Source organism: Orbicella faveolata, unplaced genomic scaffold (assembly GCF_042242905.1).
Source record: "Orbicella faveolata isolate gen_17 unplaced genomic scaffold, um_ofav_v1 contig_2, whole genome shotgun sequence".
NCBI classification, from domain to species: domain Eukaryota; kingdom Metazoa; phylum Cnidaria; class Anthozoa; order Scleractinia; family Merulinidae; genus Orbicella; species Orbicella faveolata.
Window position 1 is genome coordinate 31,328,711 of NW_028301547.1, and position 23,026 is coordinate 31,351,736.

The 23,026-nt window shown below is 38.8% G+C and overlaps 2 protein-coding genes across 2 annotated transcripts; one reads left to right on the plus strand and one right to left on the minus strand.

The window, feature by feature from the left end:
• Positions 1-1,447: 1,447 nt before the first annotated feature.
• LOC149112833 (somatostatin receptor type 3-like) lies at positions 1,448-4,376 on the plus strand (the record flags this gene model as incomplete). Its single annotated transcript, XM_089288666.1, has 1 exon — positions 1,448-4,376. A coding segment is annotated over one exon (990 nt), but the record flags the coding sequence as incomplete, so codon positions are not given.
• On the minus strand, positions 3,291-21,690 carry LOC110051548 (speract receptor-like). Its single transcript, XM_089288663.1, has 22 exons — positions 21,046-21,690; positions 19,284-19,593; positions 17,832-18,145; positions 17,196-17,331; positions 16,602-16,697; positions 15,887-16,057; positions 15,327-15,426; positions 14,358-14,472; positions 13,889-13,939; positions 13,362-13,439; positions 12,658-12,762; positions 12,507-12,578; positions 11,117-11,291; positions 10,519-10,668; positions 9,837-10,011; positions 9,205-9,342; positions 8,776-8,899; positions 8,191-8,259; positions 7,903-8,077; positions 7,721-7,819; positions 6,468-6,559; positions 3,291-5,874 (listed from the first exon to the last, which is right to left on the minus strand). The coding sequence occupies exons 1-22, from the start codon at positions 21,436-21,438 to the stop codon at positions 5,740-5,742; spliced, it is 3,273 nt and encodes a 1,090-aa protein (XP_089144789.1). The 5' UTR covers positions 21,439-21,690; the 3' UTR covers positions 3,291-5,739.
• Positions 21,691-23,026: the final 1,336 nt, after the last annotated feature.

Genomic DNA, 23,026 nt, shown 5'->3' on the forward strand with positions numbered 1-23,026 from the left:
GTTTGATTGGCTAGGATAAATCCCGGGGGGAGCGAGACTCCTATATAAAAGGGACGGGATTGCACCTTTTTGGGTTTAAAAAAAGTTGTTTTAGTACCTCAGGGTGTTCAGCCTCAAAACGTTCACAGCGGGAGCTTCTGTGGTACCTTTTAGGATATTGGGCTGAAAACAAATATGACAGGAGATATCTGAAAATCAACTGATTTTTGATTTTGTCCTAGAATTGGTATCATCTCTTAGGGGTGGAAAAATGTCAAGCCACGCCCGTAAAACAGGATCTTGGTACCTCTTAGGGGTTCTTTTCAGAATTTCCGACGAGCCCCCCCTCCCACCTTTGCCGTATTTTTTTTTTTAAAGGAAGTTCCCGGGGGGAGAAATGCATTTTTTTTTTCTGTTTTTTCGGTAAAAATCGTGAGATATCACACCAACTGTAAAAATCTAAGTAAGTTTTTCCGGGCGAGGCTGAATATTCTTATTTTTCTGTCGATTTTAGAATGAAAATATTCTTAGATTATATTTGGTATCTGGATGGTGTTAAAGTAATTTTGGGGCCAGCCTGAAGGATTTGAAGCCCGATATGACGCACATTACTGCTTTCAGAAATGTTATTAGTATGGAACATACGGCTAGAACTGTTACGTTGATCTTTGCCTAGTTTTTCCGTTTAGGGAAAGGAAGGATTTTATACGGTTTAGTTGGAAACATGATTGTGATGTATATACAGAACTATTCTATGTTCCAATGATTTTCATGAGGTACAGTACTGAAATGTTGCATTAAACGAATTCAAACCAAATTTATCCTCACAAAGCAAAAGGCCACACTGACACTGACAAACAAACGCACAAAAAAGGTACTTTAAGTTAAAAGATGATTGGGTTGTTCTTTCAGTTTTCTCGCTGGAAAAAGAAGGCCAAAATACAGCTAGGTTTCGTTTCAGCCTAAGGCAGAATATTGTGGTATGTAAGGGTTTATAGGGAGTTCGATTTCAATTTCCTCCGACCAACACAATTCTGGGTTATTATTGTCGGTAGGTCTTTTCATTCAGAGGTGTAAACAGGATTAAAGGTGGACAAAGACCGATTTGCTAAAACCCCTCGAGTTATATTTTAAAATCAATTTACAAATTCCAGCGGTAGGCCTCTCTTAGTACTGATTGGCTAAAAGCAGGTTTTTAATTTCTTTTAACTATAAAGTTCTCTTAAACATAACAATACAATTTAAATCTTAAAAGCATGAAAGTTACATGCCGACAGCTTCTAGAAAAAAAGGGACGTGGCTGTTGCTGTTGGTCGATCGGCGCGAGTGACTAACTCGTTTATTTTGAAACCTAATTGCCCCAAACGTTAAACACCGCTGTCTCGCGAGCTCTCATTAACGGCAACGAAAACTGCGTTGGACATGGCCGAGAGTTCCTGAGCGCTAATGGTTATCCAGGGGGAGGTGATATGAGTACGAGAAAGCGGGAACTCGAGGTAGCCAAGTCCAAGATAGGGGGGAGTTAAAATTGGGATTCCAGGTTTTAATCGCATTGTTTGGAATAGTTGGTAATGCTTTGGTGCTCATTGTTTTAAGAAAACTGAAAAGCAAGAAATCAATAACAGACTTCTATATTCAAAACTTAGCCATTGCGGACCTGGGCATTTTGCTGTTGTTATTCCCGCTCGTGGCAGTCAGAGAGAGAACACCTTTTGGCTGGCCTTTTGGAGGATTTGTCTGCCGTTTTCTATATCCAATCCCAGATGTATTCCAGGGTGCTTCCGTGTGGTGTATTGCAGCTATTGCCGTAGAGCGGCATCGGAAATTATCAACACCGAGGGGACATCATCAAAACAATCATGGTATGAGAAGGAAAGCGATTGTTTCTAGCTGCCTGTGGTTGGCATCATTTTTGATTTTTTCCTTCCCATTGTATTTTGTGGTTGAATATCGCGAGCTCCCTAGAGGAGGTAGATGGTGTGGTCCTGTTTGGCCCGCGAGGGAGCGCGGGTGGGTATTAGCGCGAAGCTACACAGCTCTTTTGGTAATATTCTCGTACATCGTGCCACTTGCTGTCATTTCTTGGACATATCTAGCGATATCACGCACTATACATCGTAGCAATGCATTCCTTAAAGCTCTAAAACGAGGCAGTGGCAAGGCAGATGATAAAGACTGTTGTTCTCTGAAGAGCGAAAATGTTCGTCTTCGTCAGAACAAACGCCGGCGAGCGACGAAAATTCTAACACCAATCGTCGTGGTTTTTGCGATTACGATGTTGCCTTTGAACCTTTTGCGCATTACTGTTGTAACTTGGACGGCGATTGCGATACAAAACTACTACGAAAATCTTCTTTATGCCGTCTTGGTATTTGTCATGATAAATTCCTCGGCGAACCCCGTTATCTATTCTATAGCTAGCAAGGACTTTCGCAGGGGATTAAAGAGATTACTATAATCAAGAAGAGTCATAGACAAAAAGAGTGATTTTCAGTGGTCGCGATATTCTCGGAACGATGAAAGTACATTGATAACCCTCTCGATCTCATTCTCTAAATAATAATGCGGGAGAAATCTACGCGAATGCTTGTGAAATGTTATGTAAGCAACATTTAAGCTGCGTTTTATGTTTTTGGAAAATATTAGCTGTTAAATTTCACTACCCACAGTAGTGCCAATTAAATATTCAATATTTAAGTAAAAGTAAATTTAAATTAAGGACGTTCTTGCTTAATTGTTGTTTGTGCGCATCGTTACTGCGCACCCAATTCACGTTGCCAGAAGCCCATTAATCTGTTCACTGATTTTACCTTTAAAACGAAGGAGGCGACCTACAAATTTTTTGGCATCTTCGTGGAAACGTGTGACTGAGTGTAGTGTAGGAAACTTTCGCACCGTAGAACGTCCTCAAGTATAAACAAGCATATATCAATCAATCTGATCCTCTACTGAAATAATAACGCAACAGAAATCTACGCGAATGCTTGTGAAATGTTATGTAAGTAACATTTAAGCTGCGTTTTATGTTTTTGTTTAGTTAATAATCCAAAAGATATTTCAAAAAGGACATATTTCATCCGTGTGTGTGTGTGTGTTTTTTTTTAACAAAAATCTCCATTGTTTCTTGTGGTTGATCTAGAGGGAGGGATGAAATCTGAATCTGTAAGTAATCATGATTAAAATATTGATTTTGAAAATGATCATTCGTAAAAAAAATTATACGACTTCATCTTCAAGAAAACGTGAACGCTGTTTTCAGCAGGGTGGACTGTCTAAGCGGCCCCTTTTGAGGAATTCTCAATTTACGAGTATTTTCTTTTAAAGAAAAATCGTCGTGGCTTTATTTAACCTGTGTCACATTTCGTTACTTAATTATGATATGTTGCTCTACAAGGTTGTCTAAACGTAAGGATTTATATATCAATCAGAGGAAAATATTGGCGCTAAATTTCACTATCCGTAGTAGTGCCTATTAAATATTAAATAATTAAGTAAAAGTAAATTTAAATTAAGGACGTTCTCGCTTAATTGTTGTTTGTGCGCATCGTTACTGCGCACCCAATCCACGTTGCCAGGAGCCCATAAATGGGCTCCTGACGTTGCAATATCACAGGATGTCACACCATGCCATTCGTCTAACGCACGCGCATTTAGTAAGAAAACGATTTGACGATAGCTTTGCATGGATTTAACAACCTTGGGTGCTTGGTAACCCTTGGTTTTTTTTGGTGAAACACTTTCTTTACAGTTTACCAACGTTTTCATAAAAAAATAATAATGTGTAAATAAGGATTTTTCTATTTTTCTGCCCCTACGCCGTGGAACTCAATTTATTACAGCTGTGCGGTGTTTGCAAATTTTCGCCAATTGAAGGTTAATGTTTATTAAAAGAATGTCGCCAATTTGAATTATTTATGCAGCAGAGATAGATACACCTAGATCAGTAGGAAGTGGCCAAGAAAAATTGTCTTTACCGTTTCATCTTTTTAAGGATCAATCGCTTAGATATCAAAAATATATCCAAAGTAAAGACCACAGAACCCACGCCGAGTTTTGAGGATCAATGTTTTTCAAAATCGGGGTATCTTTCCACTGACTTTACCTCTAAAACGAAGGAGGCGACCCACAATTCTTTTTTGGCATCTTCTTACTCATTAATCAAAGTTGGAAACGTGTGACAGAATGTAGTGTAGAAAAAAATCGCGCGAACGTCCTTAAGTATAAATCAGCATATATCAATCAAAATCATAAATAATTGTATATCTATGGTGTAAATCAGGCTAAACTTGGGATCTGTAAATAAAAGGTATCTTATGATAACACTAATTATTTCCAATCAAAGAAAACCTCGCAATAGAAGGTTAAGAAGAAATAAACAACACGCTGCCTCAACATTACTGATCATTGTTCGTCCTCGTTTTTTTTTATAAATTAGTATGATAGCTAAGCTTGGTGAGCTTTGGCGAAGGTTAAAACGAAAAAAATTGTCAGCCAAATACGCGTTACATTATTTATGATCACATGCACTGAGCCGGAATTTTCAGTTTCTGTTGAATATCAAGCTTCTCTTGAGGATTGACGGAAAGAGAAAGACAGGTATATTCTCAAACAGTTAATAGAGAGCTCAAGCAATAATAGACACGAGTAGTCCCTCTTTCGCTTAGTCCGTCGCGCGTGACGCGAAAGAAAACCGCGAAAAAAAAAAAGGCGCGCGAAATCCTGGGGGTGCGGAGCTCCTCGACCCCAGGATTTTGCGCAGCCATATTTCTCTCGCGGTTTTCTTTCGCGTCACGCGCGACGGACTAAGCGAAAGAGGGACTACTCGTAGTCTAAAGCAATGACGACGGGGACCCCAAGGACGACGCCTAGTAAAAAAAATGAATTTATATTTTACCTTACCTTGCTGGTTACCGTATACCTTCAGAGGTGTCGCGTGTCCAATCGATCTGGCGCGTCCGGTTTAAATTGTAGATAACCAAAACCACTATATCAAATTAAAGCTTATAGAGCTGGCTATCAAACTATGCCAAGGATTTTGAAATACTGAATTTTCGAATTTTTCACCACCTCCAAATGCGAGCGTCCATGTCGTCTTTTGAAAGCTACAAGTCAAAGGGAATTTGTTCGTTTGCTCTCAGATTTGAACAGTAGCTGGTTTAACATAACAAAAACAAAATGGTGTCTGCGAACTTTTTAATCCGAAATAGTTTTTATCCAAGAGCTATTTTTGTACGAACACTCCACACTTTTTTAATTCTATTTCGAAAATGTTTTGTAACTTTTTACGGCAATAAAATATGGCAGAACGCAACACGTTTTTTTAGCGCTTTGCGGCTTTGGGCTGGAAATTAAGAAACAACTTTAAAAATTAACGTAAAACAGAATTCGCTTTGACTTGTAGCTTTCAAAATGTGAGCCGGACACCTGCATTTAGCGGTCGTGAAAAATTCTACAATTCAGTTTCTTTCAAAATGTTTGTTATAGTGTGATAGCCAGCTCTATAAGAATTAATTTGATATAGGGGTTTACCTATCTACAGTTTAAACCGGACGCGCTAAATCGATTAGACGTGAGTTACTTCTAAAGGTATACGGTAACCTTAAGCTCTCTAATAAATTACGTTCTGAATGACGTATCCGTCATCGTAATCTATATTTTACCTGTATTAGCTGCTAATACCAGCATAAAATATCTCATGGTTAAAAAATCAGCCATAAATACTATTTGTTTTATTTTCATCAGTCTGCATTGTTGTCATCATCATGTTGCTCGATCCAGCTCAACCACTACTCCCGATGACGAAGCACTCCCCGACCGGGTTTTCTTGAGGGCTCTTGACGAATGACCCGCGGAGATCTTTCCGTGCAGCCAATATGTCACTAATGCGCCTTTACCCTGGAGAGGAAAAATAACATAAAAATTTATTAGTTTAACTTGTCTGACTGACAGCTTCAAAGCAAAGGTCGCGTTTTCATTGTTGTTTTCGTGCAAAGCTTGTCAATTTTCATTTACTCACGTTACATGCATTCAAAATGTTTTGTAATTAGTGGAGTGGAGCTCAATAGGCCTTATCATGGTTTTCGACGCCATCTTGACGGGTAGGCAAAGAGGTCAGAAATTACAGTGTTTACATGGGAATCCGATTTTTTTTCCCGCAAGCCGCGTCTACCCAGCCAAATTTACAGATAAATGTATGGAAAATTAGAAAAATTAACTGAGCGTCTTCTAGCCAAGCTAATCTTTAAAAGTTAGTGAATACAATCTTCTACCTAGTATTTTAACGTTGCGATTCACAAATTGTGTAAAATTCAATTTTGGAAAAAGTTATTTGCCATCGGATTCCCATACAGACATTCTAGTTTCTGACCGCTTTTCCTACCCGTCAAGATGGCGTCGAAAACCGTGAAAACGGCCTATTATGATACAACTGACAGCGACTGACAAGACAGGATTAAGATATCAGTGTTCAGTCATAGTTGCTCACAAACCTTGATATCAATAGATCCTCGTTCCTTCATGATATATTCACCAGTCCTCTTCAGGTAATATCTGGTAGCTCCACTGATGTGGATCTTTAAAGCTGTTGTGGCATCAAATTTGAATTAAGAATATTTACTTCATTATAACTTCCTCGTTTGTGTTTCAGTAATTAAACGTAGCACGAGTCAAGTTCGTTCAAAGTAACCTTTTGCCGCTCTTGTACCTCTGGTACATCATTCTTATACAGCGATTTAAACCAAAAGACAAAAAAAAAAAAGGAAAACAGGAAAAAAAAGAAAAAAAAAACAGAAAAATCAGAAAACAGAAACTTGACTTCACTTGACTCGAACTTGACTCGTGCAACGATACAAATCTCATTTATTCATTGAATGTACAAACCAAAGCTTGGCATTGTCTGCGCACCTATTGTATACGACGCGGGATATTTGAGGACACGAGACGTAAAATTTAAGGAGTGGCGAATGGTAAATGCGAGACGTTTCGAGACGACGAGATTAGCGTTTTTCTTTGCGAGCCCGAGACATTTTGATTTTTTCAACTGCGAGACCGAGACTTTAAAGTGTTTTGAATGCGAACTCAAGACGTTCAGGTTCTAAGGTGTTGTGATGTCATTTAATTTTACTAAAAAAAATAAACAAATCGGCACTTCGCGACTTTCTTAGCCTTGAAAAAAATCGAGACTGCGAGACAGCCTTGTGAGAAAAATCGAGACTGCGAGATGTACATAACTGCTAAAAAACGAGACTGCGAGACCCGTGAAATTCGGCGAAAATTTTGCGAGACCCATGTTTTTTTGAAGGACCATTCGCCACCCCTAATTTAGAAATTGCTTTCAAGCCAATGCAGTGTTCCTATAAGTAGTATATTACAGAGCTTTGATTTTGCGGCGCTTGTTTATGCCTTCTTAGAAGTGGCTAAAGTAAAACCCTTTTTACTTAGTTCGTCGAGTAAGGAGCGAAATACAACATAGCCGCTATAAAAACTGGAGTACGCATGGTGCTTCACAAAATAACAAAAAGGTAGGAAAGAAAGGATCTCAAACAGCAACGTGCTTAAAATATTTTTTCTCCCTAACATTGGTTGAACAATCATTTCTTAGAATTCGTGGCAGATCAAAACTTTACCACCTAGTTAATAACTTTTCCTTCTCGTCACGAGTCTGTTTAAAGATGGATCGATTGGTTCGGAGAAATTTTAGCTCATCGCTGAAAGAGATAAACATATATCTTGATCTACGAACCTTCTCCGTTAGATTCCATTCTTGAAGCAGTGTTAACTGTATCACCAAACAGACAGTAACGAGGCATTTTCAAGCCAACAACGCCTGCACATACGGGACCTTGAACATAAAGATGACACACCACTTCTTTCAGTTTAAACTGAATACTTCACAAGTGAAGACTACAGCGAACATGAACTCACCGCTATGGATGCCAATTCTCAGCTTTAGCTTCTCGTCAGGACGGTGCCGTATTTTAAACTTCTCCACAGATTGCAGAAGATGAAGCGCCATGCATGCTATTTCCTCGGCGTGTTGATGCCCGTTTCTGATTGGTAGACCAGAGACTACCATGTATGCGTCGCCAATCGTCTCAACCTTGGAGTGAAATCAAAGTCATTTGAAATGGGTTCGTTGTTTCGTTTAGAAGAACAGAAATAGGAAACTATTGTGATTTAAAATCAAATAGCAACTTCATTAGAAATAAAGACCTTATAAACATCATATCCCTGAAGTATAGCATCAAACGTGGTATAGAGGTCATTCAGCAAAGTCACAATCTGCAAGTTAAAAAAAAAGATAACAGAAAAATGAAAAGCGGGAAATGAAAACTTACGAGCTATTTAGTATTAGAAAAGAACAAGAGAACGCAAAAATTGTTAGTAATAATCATCGGTCAGACGGTCCACGGTTTAGCACATTGTAGGATCTGGTCGGGTACAGCGCTAGCTGTGGCTAAACAGTTCAATATGTACAAACCTGAGATTTGTTTTGTTTTCTTCAGTAGGTAAAAGTTAAGATCGGTAATATGAGCACTGATATTAGAAATGAAACCCATAATTTAATGATGTTGCTTGTTGGGTGGACGGTGCTTACTGCATTTAGGGCGCTGAACCGAAGTAGATTGGGCTGGGTCAGTTTAAGTAGCCTCTAGAGAAGGTGCGCCGATCAGACTGTAAAGTAACTGATTCTAATCGGACTCCGCTCAAGGCTCGCAGATTGAAAAAATTGTAAAGCAGGAAGCTGGTGGAGAGAATGAGCAAGAAAATTAACTCTTCCAGTTCAGAAAACTTCACCTGTAATGGAGTACTTTCTGATGAGAGTGCTGTGAATCCCACGATGTCACTGAAGAACACCGTCACCTCGTCAAAGCTTTCAGCTTCCACCGGTCGTCCACTCTTTAACTGATCAGCAACACTCCTTTTGAAATATATAAATTAATACCAAATAATTCGAAAGGACGATTCTCATTCTTTTGGTGTTTACGTCACTGTTTCTCTACATAGCACTAGCTGTATTCCGCATTGCATCCAAATAATATTATGATCTCCAGGTTATTCCTAATACCTTACATATTTTCCTTTTTACCTTTATTATAGTTCCCTGTTATTTCTATCCCGTTCCTCTTTCACTTTACAAACTTTGTTTCTTCTCACTATGATCAACGAAAACTTGTTCCCCACCCACTCCCACAATATGTACGAGTGTATAAATGACATGATTACTTTGGAAGCATGCTGTGAAGCAGTTCCTCTGTCCTCTTCTTTTCTTCAATCCACTGTTCCGTTCGTTTCTCCACAAGTTTTTCCAAATTGAGTGAGTGCTCTTCCAGCATGTAGATTATTTTATCCACGAGGTTATTCCTTGAAAAGGGCACAAGTACAAGTCAATAAGTTATGCACAAAGACAACGGTACCGTCCAAGATGCATAACTGGTTTGTAAAAATCTGAGCTAGGAAATTGCTACTTGTATTTCTTATCCCCTTCGATGTGCATGCTAGTCCGTGACAGAGTATCCCCTCCAGAATAAATTCACCGGTACCCATACACACTTCTGGGTGGACGGAGGCATTATGAGAGTGAAGGGTCTTTTCCAAGATCTTAGTGACACAATGACTTCGATCAGGGCACAAAGCCGAGCTGCTCGAACCGGAGTTCTGCGCGCTAACCATTAGCCTTCTTCGTCCCCCAAACAGATACAACAGAACCACCCATAAAGCTAAGGGAAATTAGGGACAGCAATGAAAACTGTTTTATAATAACATGACGTCGCGGAGCTTTCCACAGTAGGCTGTGCTGCGAATCTTAGCGACTGTACCATGAGGACAAGTGGTATAGCAAATCCGCTTTGCCTTACTTTCCTCCATGTAGTTTCTTCAGTAGCTTTCGAATCTCCCAAAAATCAGGTCTTTCCTCTGGAATCTCCCGCCAGCACATTCTCATCACGAGTTGTAGATCGTCATTCGCTACATTGGTAGGGAGAGGAGGGCGAAAAGGAGGTCTGGTACCGGCTAAAACGCGCCCTAAAATTTCTGGGAAGAAAACAACCAATTAGATTACTACAGTAAGTAGCATGTCAGGTCATATAAAGTCGGAACTGTCTTTGCCTTAGGTGACACCTAGTCAAGAAAAAGATAGGTACAGGTACACGTTCTGTTTCTGCAGGTGGTTTAGGAAAACAAATATGGAAACACGGTGGTTTTGATACCAACACGTGCGGTAAAGTCCTGCCTTTAAACCATTTCAACAGGCAGCAAGAGCATGTTAACTTCGTATTTGCATTCTGTTATTCTTGCAGATCCATTTCTCTGAAGAAGATCGCTGAAGGCTGTCGAAAATTTAGTTGTTGTTCTCTTTTGAACATTGTAGACCTGTTTAAATAGTTTTTTTTAAAGAATTATTCAGTGTACACAGATTGCACAAGCCGTTTTATACAGTGTAGGTTAGAAAGCAATCTATATATAGTTTTTCGCGTAGCAAGACTGCCATCTATGTTGGTATGGAATGTTACAACTAGCTTGTGATTTAAATTTTCCTACCTTCTGACTCTAAGTGGCAGTCACTATATGGCAATCTTCTGGTCTCCAACTCGTGAACAATGATTGCAAAGCTATAGACATCTCCTTTTGGAGTTCCCGTGTAACGCTTGTCTTTTTGACGCAAAATTTCTGGAGCAGTCCACAACAGTTCTTTATAATATAAATGATAAAACCTGTTGTCAGTCCATGTCCTACTTTTTTCAGCTTTATTGTGCAGGCTAAGGTTTCAACTGAGTGTCGTACAACCAATTTCATTTGGTCAGTTCCAAGGACACAGACAAACCGGTGAACCAGTCAAATACACGAAGGCATGGTTTAAACACGGGAAAGCGTCAGCAAGCGTCTGATTGGTTGAGAAAAACGACTCAGTAATGCAAAACCAAATTAAAGCATACGCAAATTACTTTAGACACTTCTGTGAAAACCGTTGTATCATAATTCTTATCTAAGATGATTTTAATTACTGTAAATATAATTAAGGTGTTCGAGAGTGAATGATTTCATTGTAAGTGGTGAAGTGTAAACAGTCTATTGTTGCATTGTATTTTACGATGGAAATTACTATTTTCTAACAAATTAAAATGATTTCAAACCATACTTGAGCAATTGACTTGATAGTCGCGTCCTCTCACACTCAGTTGCTCGCTAGGGGACTTAAACTCTCTGAGCCCATGGTCTGTGATCTTTAAAATCCAGCGGCTATCAACCACACAGTTAGAGGAAGTGAGATGTCCATGAAACTTGATGTCTACACTGTGAAGGTATTGCATACCCTGGAGAAAACAAGTTAAAGAAATAGTATACAAACGATAAAAAACAATACAGAAAAGAGAGCAATGACCAAAAAAACAAACGGATAATATAATAACAAAGGATGAAAAAACTAAGCAACATGAACGAACAAACATGTAATTATAATCAACGTAACTAGCTGTAGTGTAATGTAAATATTGCATGTTAATGTAAGTCAAAGCTGTAACTTAGTGCCTTTTTTCTGTAAGTAGCGTATTGTAAGTTTGTTTTATGTAAGGAGTGCATTGTAATATACAAAAGCATAGACTGTTTTGTAACTGTAGTGTAAGTTTAATTGTAATTAGTTTGAGCAATAAAAAACAAGCAAACAAACACACAAACAATCAGTCAAACAAAGACTCAGAACATAATGAAACAAGTAAGGAAGGAGAAAAAAGGCAACAGGAGCGCGCTTCTAGACACGTTCGTCTCCTTTCCGCTGTTTCTCAATTTAAATTTTCCTTAATTTTGATAATTAAAAGTTATTGTAGCCACTTTAAAATGACGAAGACGGCAATACTATTAAAAAAACAGATGGAAACAACTTTAAGAAAGCAAACTGTGCAAATAACTGTAATGACAAACAATAGACCGCAAGGCTGATACCACGTGAAAGACGTTTCGAGACACCAACATGACAAGAATCGATAAAGTAGGATCGCAACTGTGGACAGCTGTTTCGTCCTTATTGAGACTCATCAGTACTGTATAGCAAAGATATGTAACGCCAGCCCAAGAGCCAACGCACATAAATTGCAAAATGACCCGTTCACTATATCAAGTTCCGTACCTTGAACTCACCTGCGCCCCGAGACACGCGCTGCCACATCACGTGTTTCGAGGCGCAAGGAGACAGAGTGTCACGATTGGTGTCTCGAAAAGGCAAAGTTAAATGTGGTTGGACAGGACCAACAATGCCAACCTAAACATTTAACCGTACGGACAACACCATGCTTAAAAGGAGCGCAGCGTATAGTATCAGCCTTGCAGTCTATTGTTTGTCATTACATATTTTTGCTGAGATCTCTTGTAGATCCAACGTTAGCAGCGTTTTTCGTATGCGGTCCCTTGCAGTTTCTGGTTACTCAAATAACTATGAGACTGACAAAGTAAGTAGAAAGACGTGGTTTTATCTTTTTGCGAGGAAAGGAAAACATGTTTTTCCTTTCGCCTGCAGTTAATTTATTTTATTTTACCGTTGCGATTTCCAGGATGAAAGAATATACGAATATGTTGTCCAGCTTTATCTCTTCGTTCAGAATAATTTCCTGAAATAAAAGACAAAAAATAAAATGAGATACGAGCGAAATTAGTGCACAAACATTACCAGTTCTCTTCAATATTCACCTGCAAGCTTCCTCTTGAACAATATTCTGTGAGAATGCAGATGTTTGATGCTTCCACACATGCTCCAAAGAATCGGGTCAAGTTTGGGTGATGAACTTCACGAATCTGTAAAGATGACATTTGCTCTTTAAAGAGTGTTTGCACGTGTCTTCAAATACTTATTTTAAAAGAACGTGTTTCACCGTGTTGGCGGGAGAGTGAAATAACGGACACGAAATTGATGGGGTAAATCAGTTACCAGTCTTTCAGTTTAAATTTGAAAAAATAAAAATAAAAAATGATAATAATAATAATAATAATAATAATAATAATAATAATGCTAATGCTAGTGCTAACGCTAATGATAATGACAATGACAATAACAATGACAATGACAATGATAATGATAATGATAATGATAATGATAATGATAATGATAATGATAATGATAATGATAATGATAATGAATAAATGAATAAATGAATAAATGAATAAATGAATAAATGAATAAATAAATAAATAAATAAAATAAAGTAAGGGTGCATTTTGCCCATTAGCTCGTCGTCGAAACCTTCTTCCGGACCGCTAATTTTAATGTGAGAATGCCAAGGGAGCCTTTTGTATTGTAACGTCTTGTTTAAAGTAATTTAACTAATCTAGTCATATATCTCTGATCAATCGTATCACTTACCAAACTGATCTGATATTTGATCGTGTCTACTGACCTGTTTTAGTTCAAGAAGCACCGTTCTTGTTAAGTCAACTTGATCCTTTTCGACTCGTTTTACAACTACGGGATTCCCCTGAGACGAAAAAGTTAAAACCATTTTTTCAGTTGTATTTTGAACGAAAACGTGTCTTATTTTTTAGGGCCTTCTAGATCTTCTAGGGATTTTCAAAAAAATGAGGAAACTAGGAGGAATAATTATCGTAAAGGAAAAACAGCTTTTTGCTTGGACATCATCTTTCTCTGATTAAGAAACTAACAAAGTGACAGAAAAAAAAAAAAAAGCCGGCAAACAAGAAATAAACAATTAAACACCTTAACGAAACTAACACTAAAACAACAACGCAACAACAAAAACAAACGGACAAAATCGTATGGCTATCGATCTCTTTTGCTCATTTTTACGCTTGCATCACTCTGTGGATGTATGCTCACGGTATCACAATTAAGGACGCCTGCGCCTGTCAGAAACCTTCTACCTCATTGCCGAAATAATCTGTGATATAAAATACCCAGCTTGCGCACCTTAAAGGTTCCCACAGTAATGCCGGAATGTCTTCTGTTTGAGCCAGATATCTAAAATCATGGAAACATGACACTGGTTATGTTTAGTTGCAGAAACATTCTGTGATTCGTGGTCAACATGGGCGTGTATATATGAAGGCCAAAAATTTAAAGTTTCTTATTTACTAAATTTGCTTTATAAATGTCTAAAATAAGTTTTCTTAGATTCTTTTAAATTGTTTAAGAGCAATCATGCTGATTATAATCAGCATAAGAAAGAGGAGAAGAGAAGAAAACGCGAAGGGAAGACAGAGGGAAAAAAGACAGAGGCGGAAGAGAAGAGATTAAGAAGAGAAGAGAAGAGAAAAGAACAGATTAGAAGAGAAGAGAAGGGGAGAGAGACGAAGCTAACAGAAGTTAAGCGATTGTAAAGAGAAGCGAAGAGAGGAGAATATAAACTTCATGTTAATGCTGTTAAAGAAATACATACCTCGCTTATGGTTGACAGCCTGGACATGCCGATACCCATTGCGGGACGAATTACAATATCTCTGTAGTTTACCTTCCATATCTGACTCGCAAGTTCTTTCTCAAACGCGTGCTTCCTGAGAGGGTAAACGTATTATAAGCTCACGATAAATAGAACGTACAATGGTACAATAAAGGAGTCGGTCCAAGAGTAGATAAAATTAATGGTCACTTGCGCCGTGATAAATGTCCTCTACATTCCCCTGTTACAACCCAGTGTTGTAAATTATGCATTTCTCAATATATTCGTTATTACAATCGTTCCCTTCCGTTTAAGATGAAAGTCCTAGGTCTACTTTAGAGAAGTGTGTCTAGTCTCGAGAAGGAGTATGCCTTGGAGAAGGTTCTGAGCTCGTGTCCGTTTTAGAAACACCTGTTCGTCAGCAAGCGTCTTGCTCGTAAAAAAAGAGAAGAAGAAGTTAGTTCAAATTCGTCGACCAAGAAGTTAGTGAAACAAAGCAAGGAGAAAAATGATAGTTTTCAGTTTTCGTCAAATTATTTCGAATCTTGCTTTTTTTCGTTTCTTGGCCATGTAAGTAAGTAAGTAAGTAAGTAAAGACTTTATTTAAAGAGGGTAGCACTAATTAAAATAGTATAAAAATACTAACAAACCAAAATAGTATAAAAATACTAACAAACCAGTGGCCCTCTAAAAATAATGCACAATAGGGATGTTAAAACTATGGTATAACTATGAGATAATATAACGAATAAAAATACAAGAGATAAGAGATAAAATCAATTAAAAGTACAAAAAGTATAACTAAATCACAGAATAAAATGATTTAAAAGCTGCTGTTCTTCAAAAATTTTTTTCCAAAGAGAGTTCCTAAGAGAATTAAGCGACGCTATTTTCCGCTTGATAGCGGTAAGCTATCATGGTCAACGAACTAAGGACAAAGATGGGGTGCTAATATTTTACTAATCTTACCTGTAGTAAAAGATTACCAAAAATGTGCAAACAACAACAAGCAACGAAACTACGACAGAAGCTGAGATGTTTGCTATGGAGTTCCTTTGATGCGTAGGACCTTAGAGTAAAAGAGGTCAAATAAGCATTACTCTTGATTAATTATTATTTTCTCATATCACAATTTATCTCTCTTATCTTGTTTTTCGAACCCCATCGTGAATATTTTTACGATAGTCCTACACCTCTGATATACATGTTGGACGTCTCATTATTTCATTGAGCTTCACATTTACCATCATGAATGTCTTCTTTATCAGTACTGGAACGAGTACTTCTAAGTGCTAGTGTAGTAGATAAGTTAGTTGTAATCTTAGAACAATTTAATTGGTAAGTTAAAGTAACTTTTTTTGAAGTCGCGATTCTGACATTTTACCCTCGTGCATCTTAGTTGATAAAGCCTATTTACGTTTGTCCTTGCATTTAACACTTGCGCTAATCAACTCTTCTTTTTGCTATCATGTTTACTTCTGTAGTAAAAACAAGGCTTTGATACCACCATGTTTTCAGTTACCACTTACTCGGTGAAGGTGTGGGACAAAGCTCGCCCATGAAGCCACACACAGGTCTGTGTGCTGGAGGAGATGTCCGTCGACCATCCTCAGACCAAGTGATATTAATCCCAGGGATAAGTTCAAGGATTTGGTTTGCATCTGTTTCATTTCGTTTAAATTGACCCACAGTCTTCATTTCTGTGGTTAACGAGAAAAAAATACTGTTGTACTGCTTAAACGGCAATTATCGGATAAAATTGAGTAGCGCATCGAGATTTGACAGTTAGTTTTGCCATTGTTTGGCAAAGATAGGAATACATTAACGACACTCGTTAATATTCAGGTAGTAAAACGTGTACCGTATGTGTGGCGATGTATCGAACTACAATACAAGAAAAAAAGCTGCAACAAAAATTTTCAAAAAAACAAGTGGTGGAAGGAATCAGCTTTGTTTCATAGAGATAACTGAAAAAGGATAGAGCATGGAAAGGATTTATACCGTGCTAGAGAATAACAGAGTAATGCATTGTCTTTTTGAGTACAACCAGAGCAGATTAGTCTGGTACACTCGTTGTATTTGTAATTTCCACGGTTTTTTACCTTTCAGGTTGCTGCTTTCGTAGAGTCACCGGCTGCTTTTGCGATTGTGAAACAACCGTGAGATTTTATTGCCGCGTAGACTTTGGAAAGATAGCTACTTTCCGGAGGAAGGTAATTTCGGAATGTTACTGTTGCAACTTACCACGCTCACCGCTCTCGTTGTGAACAAACTCAAGAAGTGTCATGTTGAATTCCACGTCTCCATTGTCATCCACACGTACGTCAAATCCAGCCATACCTGGCAAAACAACGAAATGTGAAGTATAAGTTCCTGTCTGTACCAAATTTCAACTGACGTTTTTGCAGTTAACACTTTGCTTGCTATGTCAGCGAACTTATGAGACGGTGACAACAGTCGGTCCTCGGACATGTTAATTGCTGTGAGACGTCTAAAATTTTGAAAATTTGAAACGCAACAATCACCGGTCATTTTGGATTTGTGTTTGGGAAAACCCGGACAGGAAATCACATTGTTGAGATGTCATCGATTTCGAAAAGCTCCAGTTTCAAAATATTTTCCGCTCACTCTAAAACTCAAAGCCAGCGTTTTCGAAAAGCTCCGTTTTCGTGTGGACGGTGGGCCTTAACGTAGAAATAGAGCTGTGTTATAAAGACAATTTACGATACTGCACTGTACCACCTTTCCACTACTGAAAACTTCTCGCTCTATCTTGGAAGGGTATAGCTATATTCTATAAACAGGACTGTTGCTAAATCCTCCAAAGAATTGACTTACTTTCAAATTCTGTTCTTTTCATATTATTAAACACGGCGGTTCCATTTCTCGGGTCTTGTTGATTTGCAAATGTCTTGTTCAGTGCCAAAGCGTACAAATGAACCGCATCATACAGATAGACAGCATAACGAAGTACCTTTAGAGCAAGGTAAAGAATGCATGCAATAAATACAGTGAGAAAAGCCTGAAGAAAGGAGAAAAGATTGGTAAAAAGAAAGAAAGAAAAACGTACGTGCTTTTAAAATAAAAAGTTTTGCGTTTCTCTTTTACGTCGTTAGGGTTTATTGTTTCACTGCGTTTGAGGAATACTCCAACTTTTAGACATTGCAATTTTATGCGACCGCGACCCTCGTTGTGTGCATTGCGTAGTTTTACAGCAGTGTACATTTACCTATCCTACTCTGTCTGTGAGATAATTTTAAGTTTCTAGCTCTGCCACTGTTTTTTGCGCACGCCATTTGGTCAGTTAATTTTGTTATTTAGACCGCCTGGAGCCCAGCTTCTTCTCATCTGAAATATCTCATTCCCAAGCACGTTGAGGTAAGGTTACCGCCGCAGTAGAACACGCCCAAGCCTACTGCAAAGTCGATAGAAGCTGCCTCGGTCCTAGATAAAATCACCTCTGTTCATACTTACTTTGTTCTGGGTCTCGTCGGGTCGTTTCCAAGGGAAGACCTTTGATTTCTCGATTACGCGCTCCTGGAACCTTTCGTACTTGGTGTAATTGTAAGGCCTGGGAACTAGGGTAAGTACCGAGTGCCAGGCTTTCTCAGCCTCGGTTTTGTCGACTTTACCACTGATCCCATACCACCAGTAGTCTAGACCCTGATCCTGGTGTATGTCAGAAATCGTACTTACAATGTACACGTAGTCACCATTTGTCATGCCTTGCCTTTTGGCAGCCACCATAAACGCAGGGGCATATTCTGGGTATGTGGCAAGTATTACAACTGAAAAAAATTAAAGCATTGGCTTATTAAATATACCCTTAAATAAAGTTCCTTCCTTCTTCATTCATTGAGGGAAAGTCGTTCCTACGTGCTGCAACAGTCTAGGACAAAAACCCAACCATGTCTAAGTGAAAATCAGCTTAACACCTTGGGGAAATTGAAAATTCTGTCTTTGTCGCCACAGACGGCATTCAACGAATGGAATGAATTAAAAAATTAACTGTCAACTGTCAAAAAGGGTAATGTTCTCCCGGTAACTAGTTTTGGCTTAGTCGAACTTGTAGTCCGTTTTCACGTTTATAAATGCATCGAAACCCCGTTAATCCGGTCACCAACGGGCCACACAAATCTGGCCATTTTAACAGCGTGGCGATATTGAAGGGTTCTTTAGTAAGAAAATGGCTGACTGAACGTTTCCTCGGGTCAGAATAAAGTGGCCGCAATAACGAGATGGCCTTATTAACAGGGTGGCTGTACCACCGTAAGGGGGTTCCACTGTAGGTAACAGTTGTCCTTTTTTTAGTTTTTAGTACATCTAGGTAATTCAATGTCACCAATTAGTTTTTACAAAAGTGAATACCTGAACACTTACACTAAGTTTTTCATTAATTCACCTCTCTTCAGTATTTATACCGTTGCGAACCAGACGGGCGACGATTTTCAAGATTAAGTGGGATCGGGACAACCACGAGCATCACTTATCATGAGTTATGCTTGCACGAAGTTGTGTCGTTGTCCATGGGAAAAATTGTCAATCAATTGCGAATTGCACTCTGAAATCCTCACCAAAGGAGACTAGAATTATCTGTCCATCTTTGTGTGTGTTCTAGAAGAAGTTTGGTGTGTTAGAAGGTGTTAAGTCAATTTTAGCGCCGTTTTGACCGAAACAGGGTAGACGCCCCATGATTGTACGTTCCCCTTTAAAGCTCTTAGAATGATAATCCGTCTCAGTTTTCCTCGCATTCTTCCTTCTTTTTTGTGACGTCTTTGGGTTTTTTTTACCTTGGTAAATTATTATCAGAGGAATTCGCTCTGATTTGAAACCGAATTTGTACATGGCAATAAGTGACTTAATTTTTGGTGACATAACTTCCCTTGAGAGCGTTACTCAACTTAAAACTGATCCTACTGTACTTACTGCGAGCCTTTGTCTTTATTTCATCCAAGACTTGATTAAACTTGCTTTCCTCATGTTCCATCGGCATCCTGGCCTCGTAGGAAACTTCAATCCCATTATCTTGAAAGAATGTCTTCATGTCCTCTTTCGTATTTTCCCATGGTTGTTGACCGAAACAGTTATCGCTATGGCAATAGACTATGGCTACTATTTTCCAAGAAAATTTCTTCAGCACTGCCAGGATGCTCTTGCTCAACTGAGAATTGGGTGGCCTGGTGCGTGCGAAGGTTGGATACAGCAGTTTGTTCGTGACGACGTCTTCGTCGCAAAACTAAAACAGATGACGAGAATGTCAAGGAAGAGTTATTTATCTACGCATACAACAACTGGACGTATTCGATAGTCTTCAATTGTACAGGTTGATAAGATAACTGCAATCTGTTTTGCAATTTCTTTTCGATACGATTAGAGGTAAAAAGAATGCGAAGGCCTTCAAAACAAGGCGACTTCAACCACTGAGTCCCAACTTGTGTTTTCTTTGGTTTCGATGTTGTCCTATATCATATCAAATTGATTGAGTGGAGCTGAACTGTATTTTACAATGTCAAATAAAAATAATAAAACACTCACTTGTTGAAGTCTTAGCAGTCTACAGTCGTCAGTTTCTTTGAATATTAAAATAGACTGTCAAAGCAGATATTTTCGGACGTGTATTAAAAGCTATTAATCTTTGCGAGACGTGCTTGATGAGATTCGAAATTTTTTTTTTTTTGATGTATTTAGACAAAAACTAGACAAGAAGACTGAAATCCTACGATGTGATATCTAGCTCAGGAACTCTTGTTTTCATATGGCCACAAGTTAATAAAAAGAAAGCAAAAAGAAAGCTTCACCGTTTAGAATCGATATTGTTTTTATATACAACTCGAATTTCTGATCAGGTTTCATATTGAATATCTGAAGTTGAGAAGTAGTCTTGGATGCCGATATCTTCGAGTCATCACCATTTCACAGTCTTGGACCAGAATTACAATTAAAGCAGTTGGAGTATTTTAGAATCCGTCTTGCAAACTTTGCGACGGGTCGAACGGATAATCCTCAGTGGATTATCTGGGATTCCAAACTATTTTCCTTGTAAGCATGCCAGTTCGCTGTCATAATGTACTTGCAGGTGGTCCTAGTGATAAGCGACTCTGAAGGTTTTCCGTCTTCTTGACATCAGTAAATAGTGAAACACCGGCACTGAGGGAAGCGACACTGGAGATACTAATGACCTTGGAGGGAAAATGTTTTGCCTTGAAGTGGAATTTTACAAAAACTAGGTCGAAAGTTCTCAATCTGAGGTATACATACCATGGTCACGGCTAAACTAGGCTTGTTCCTTTTTGCTCGTTGTTTGACTCTACATCGACCCTGAGATTGTCGGCTGAACAAACTTCCGCGTTTCGAGGATATTCGACGTGCTGTTTGAATTGTTGTCAATGAATCTCGCATGTTTAGGTTGACACGAATTTACCGTGCGATTCCCCGGTAAAAGAATTAAATCATACTAAAGATAAAAGGTTGCTAGACTGAGAAAATGGCTTGCATTAACGACCTCCGCCCTCCAAATGTCATTGTAGTTTTCTTTTGTTAAATACCCCCAAGGAAGACCCCAAAGTTAACCGGTTGATCAATAGCCATAAAGAAGATTCAGTTTAGGACAAGAAGATATCCCAATCTCCCCTTCCATAAAAACTATCCGACCTTCGAGACCTTGAGATATTAAAGCAATTTAACTCACGTAAGAGATCATCGGCACATTCCATGCAGCGACCACTCGGGCTGCTGTCGCACAATAACTTTGATTTCCTGGTCCGATGAAAGCGTGGACTCCGCGAGCCTGCTGCTCGGTCATGGCGGAGATTCCCACCAGCTCGCTGCATCGCGTATCATTCCAGTCGACCGACAGAGTGAATTCCAGCGAAGTGCTGTTGTTTACTGTCTCTGCAGCCACAAGAAAAGCTGCTGCGAATGGGAGGTCAACCGTAATTAAATGCTCGCAGGACGTGAAAGGGTAAAGCAGCACCACAAGCACCTCTCTCTTGTTCCTGTTTGGTTCGCTATTTGTCTGGATTGAAGTCAAGTGGAAAAGAAACAAGGCGTACAGGATGGTTCTAAGCAGCCATGTTGCCATGTTTGTAAATTTCTTTCATTTACCGACGCTCAACAAATATTTTCTAGCTGCTTTGTGCCCGCGTAGAAAACCCAACTGCAGACAAATCTTGTCATCCTACTGACAAGTTAACTTATGTATAGAAAGAAATCTATTCAAACACTCGTCTAGCGTGATGTTTGCCATTGAGAACAGGTTATTTGAACGTGTAAATCTATTAGACATCTTAATTGAAATGAAACTGGTTAAGTTATAGTTACAAACAAGGACATTGTGAACCGTCGAACTTGAGCGAAATCCATTGGTCAAGAGGGTGCTCTGTCGACAGCCTGACAAAGGTTAATGCGTGACTATTTATTTACGGCTATATGTCAAGAAATATTTACCTTTAATTTTCTAATGCACTTTCAGCTGGAGACAAAATACCATTTAGCGAAAACTGACGCTAGAGACAAAATGCCATTAAGGGAAATTTTTATCGCAATACTCCGACATAATAGCTGTGTGACATCGAACGTCCGGCTTTGTTCGAAAAGTCTACTTCAAGCAGACCAGTTCATTTCCAATCTCTAATCTCGCTCACTCGCTCGCCGTCTGGCAGCGGTTTTATGTTGCGGATCGCGGATAGATGGAAATGTCAAGGTGTGTATTTTGGTGAGCCTTCTTCCTTCATCGGTATGTAATACATTTAACTTGTTTTCTGTCAACCACTTGATTCAGAATGGTTATAAATAGCAGTTAGGTTGAGTGAGAATTAGGGTCCAATATCCTGAGTTTGTATTCTAAGTATTGTTGAAATAATATTAAAACGAAATATGAATAGAATAAAACACAAAAAGCTGACATAATGGTAGTCTTGATAGCGCTTTCAACTTTATTTAAACGAGCAATCCTGATAATCCAGTCTATTAGAAACCTCAGTTACATCGAAAGCTCTTCAGTCGACTGGTGCGGTCACGACTGAGGACCGTGAGTAAATGCAAATGTCGCCAGGTTTGCTTTACTGTCACTTCCTTCTAGTCACCCAACCAATGAGAGTTCTTTGAACGAAGTTCTGAGTGATAAGTGTAACCATAGCTCGGTTCTTTAGCATAAAGCTGCCTTCACACTTACTTATTTTTCGCGCGTCGTAATTAATGACCATTGACCGGTTCGTGGTAGTTAACACTGAAGGATATTGCCAAAGCATGCGAGAAAGCTGGTGTAGCCGATCTTGGCAATGGAAAAATGAAACTTCTCCCAGAAGATCCCTTTAGGATCGCGATGATACTAAAATCCACTGGCAAAAATTAATGTCGCACAAGCAAATGGCTAATTGGATGTGTACCTTAGTTCAAAGTTGCTGTTTGCAGTACAGCACCTTAGCTTATTACGAATGCTGATTCATTACCTCTGTAAAATTTCGCGAAATTCAACGCTCTTCTTCATTGTGTCTTCGTGAAATCGCAAATTAAAACCTCGCGAAAATCGCTTGGCCGATATCGAGAAATTATAAAGTACGCGCGAGGAGAGAAAGTGAAGCAAAAACTGAAAATCCGACTTTAGTCTGTCTCTGAGAGTTGATGATTACAGTATAATATCCGAGTGGAACATGGCTTGTTAATTAACC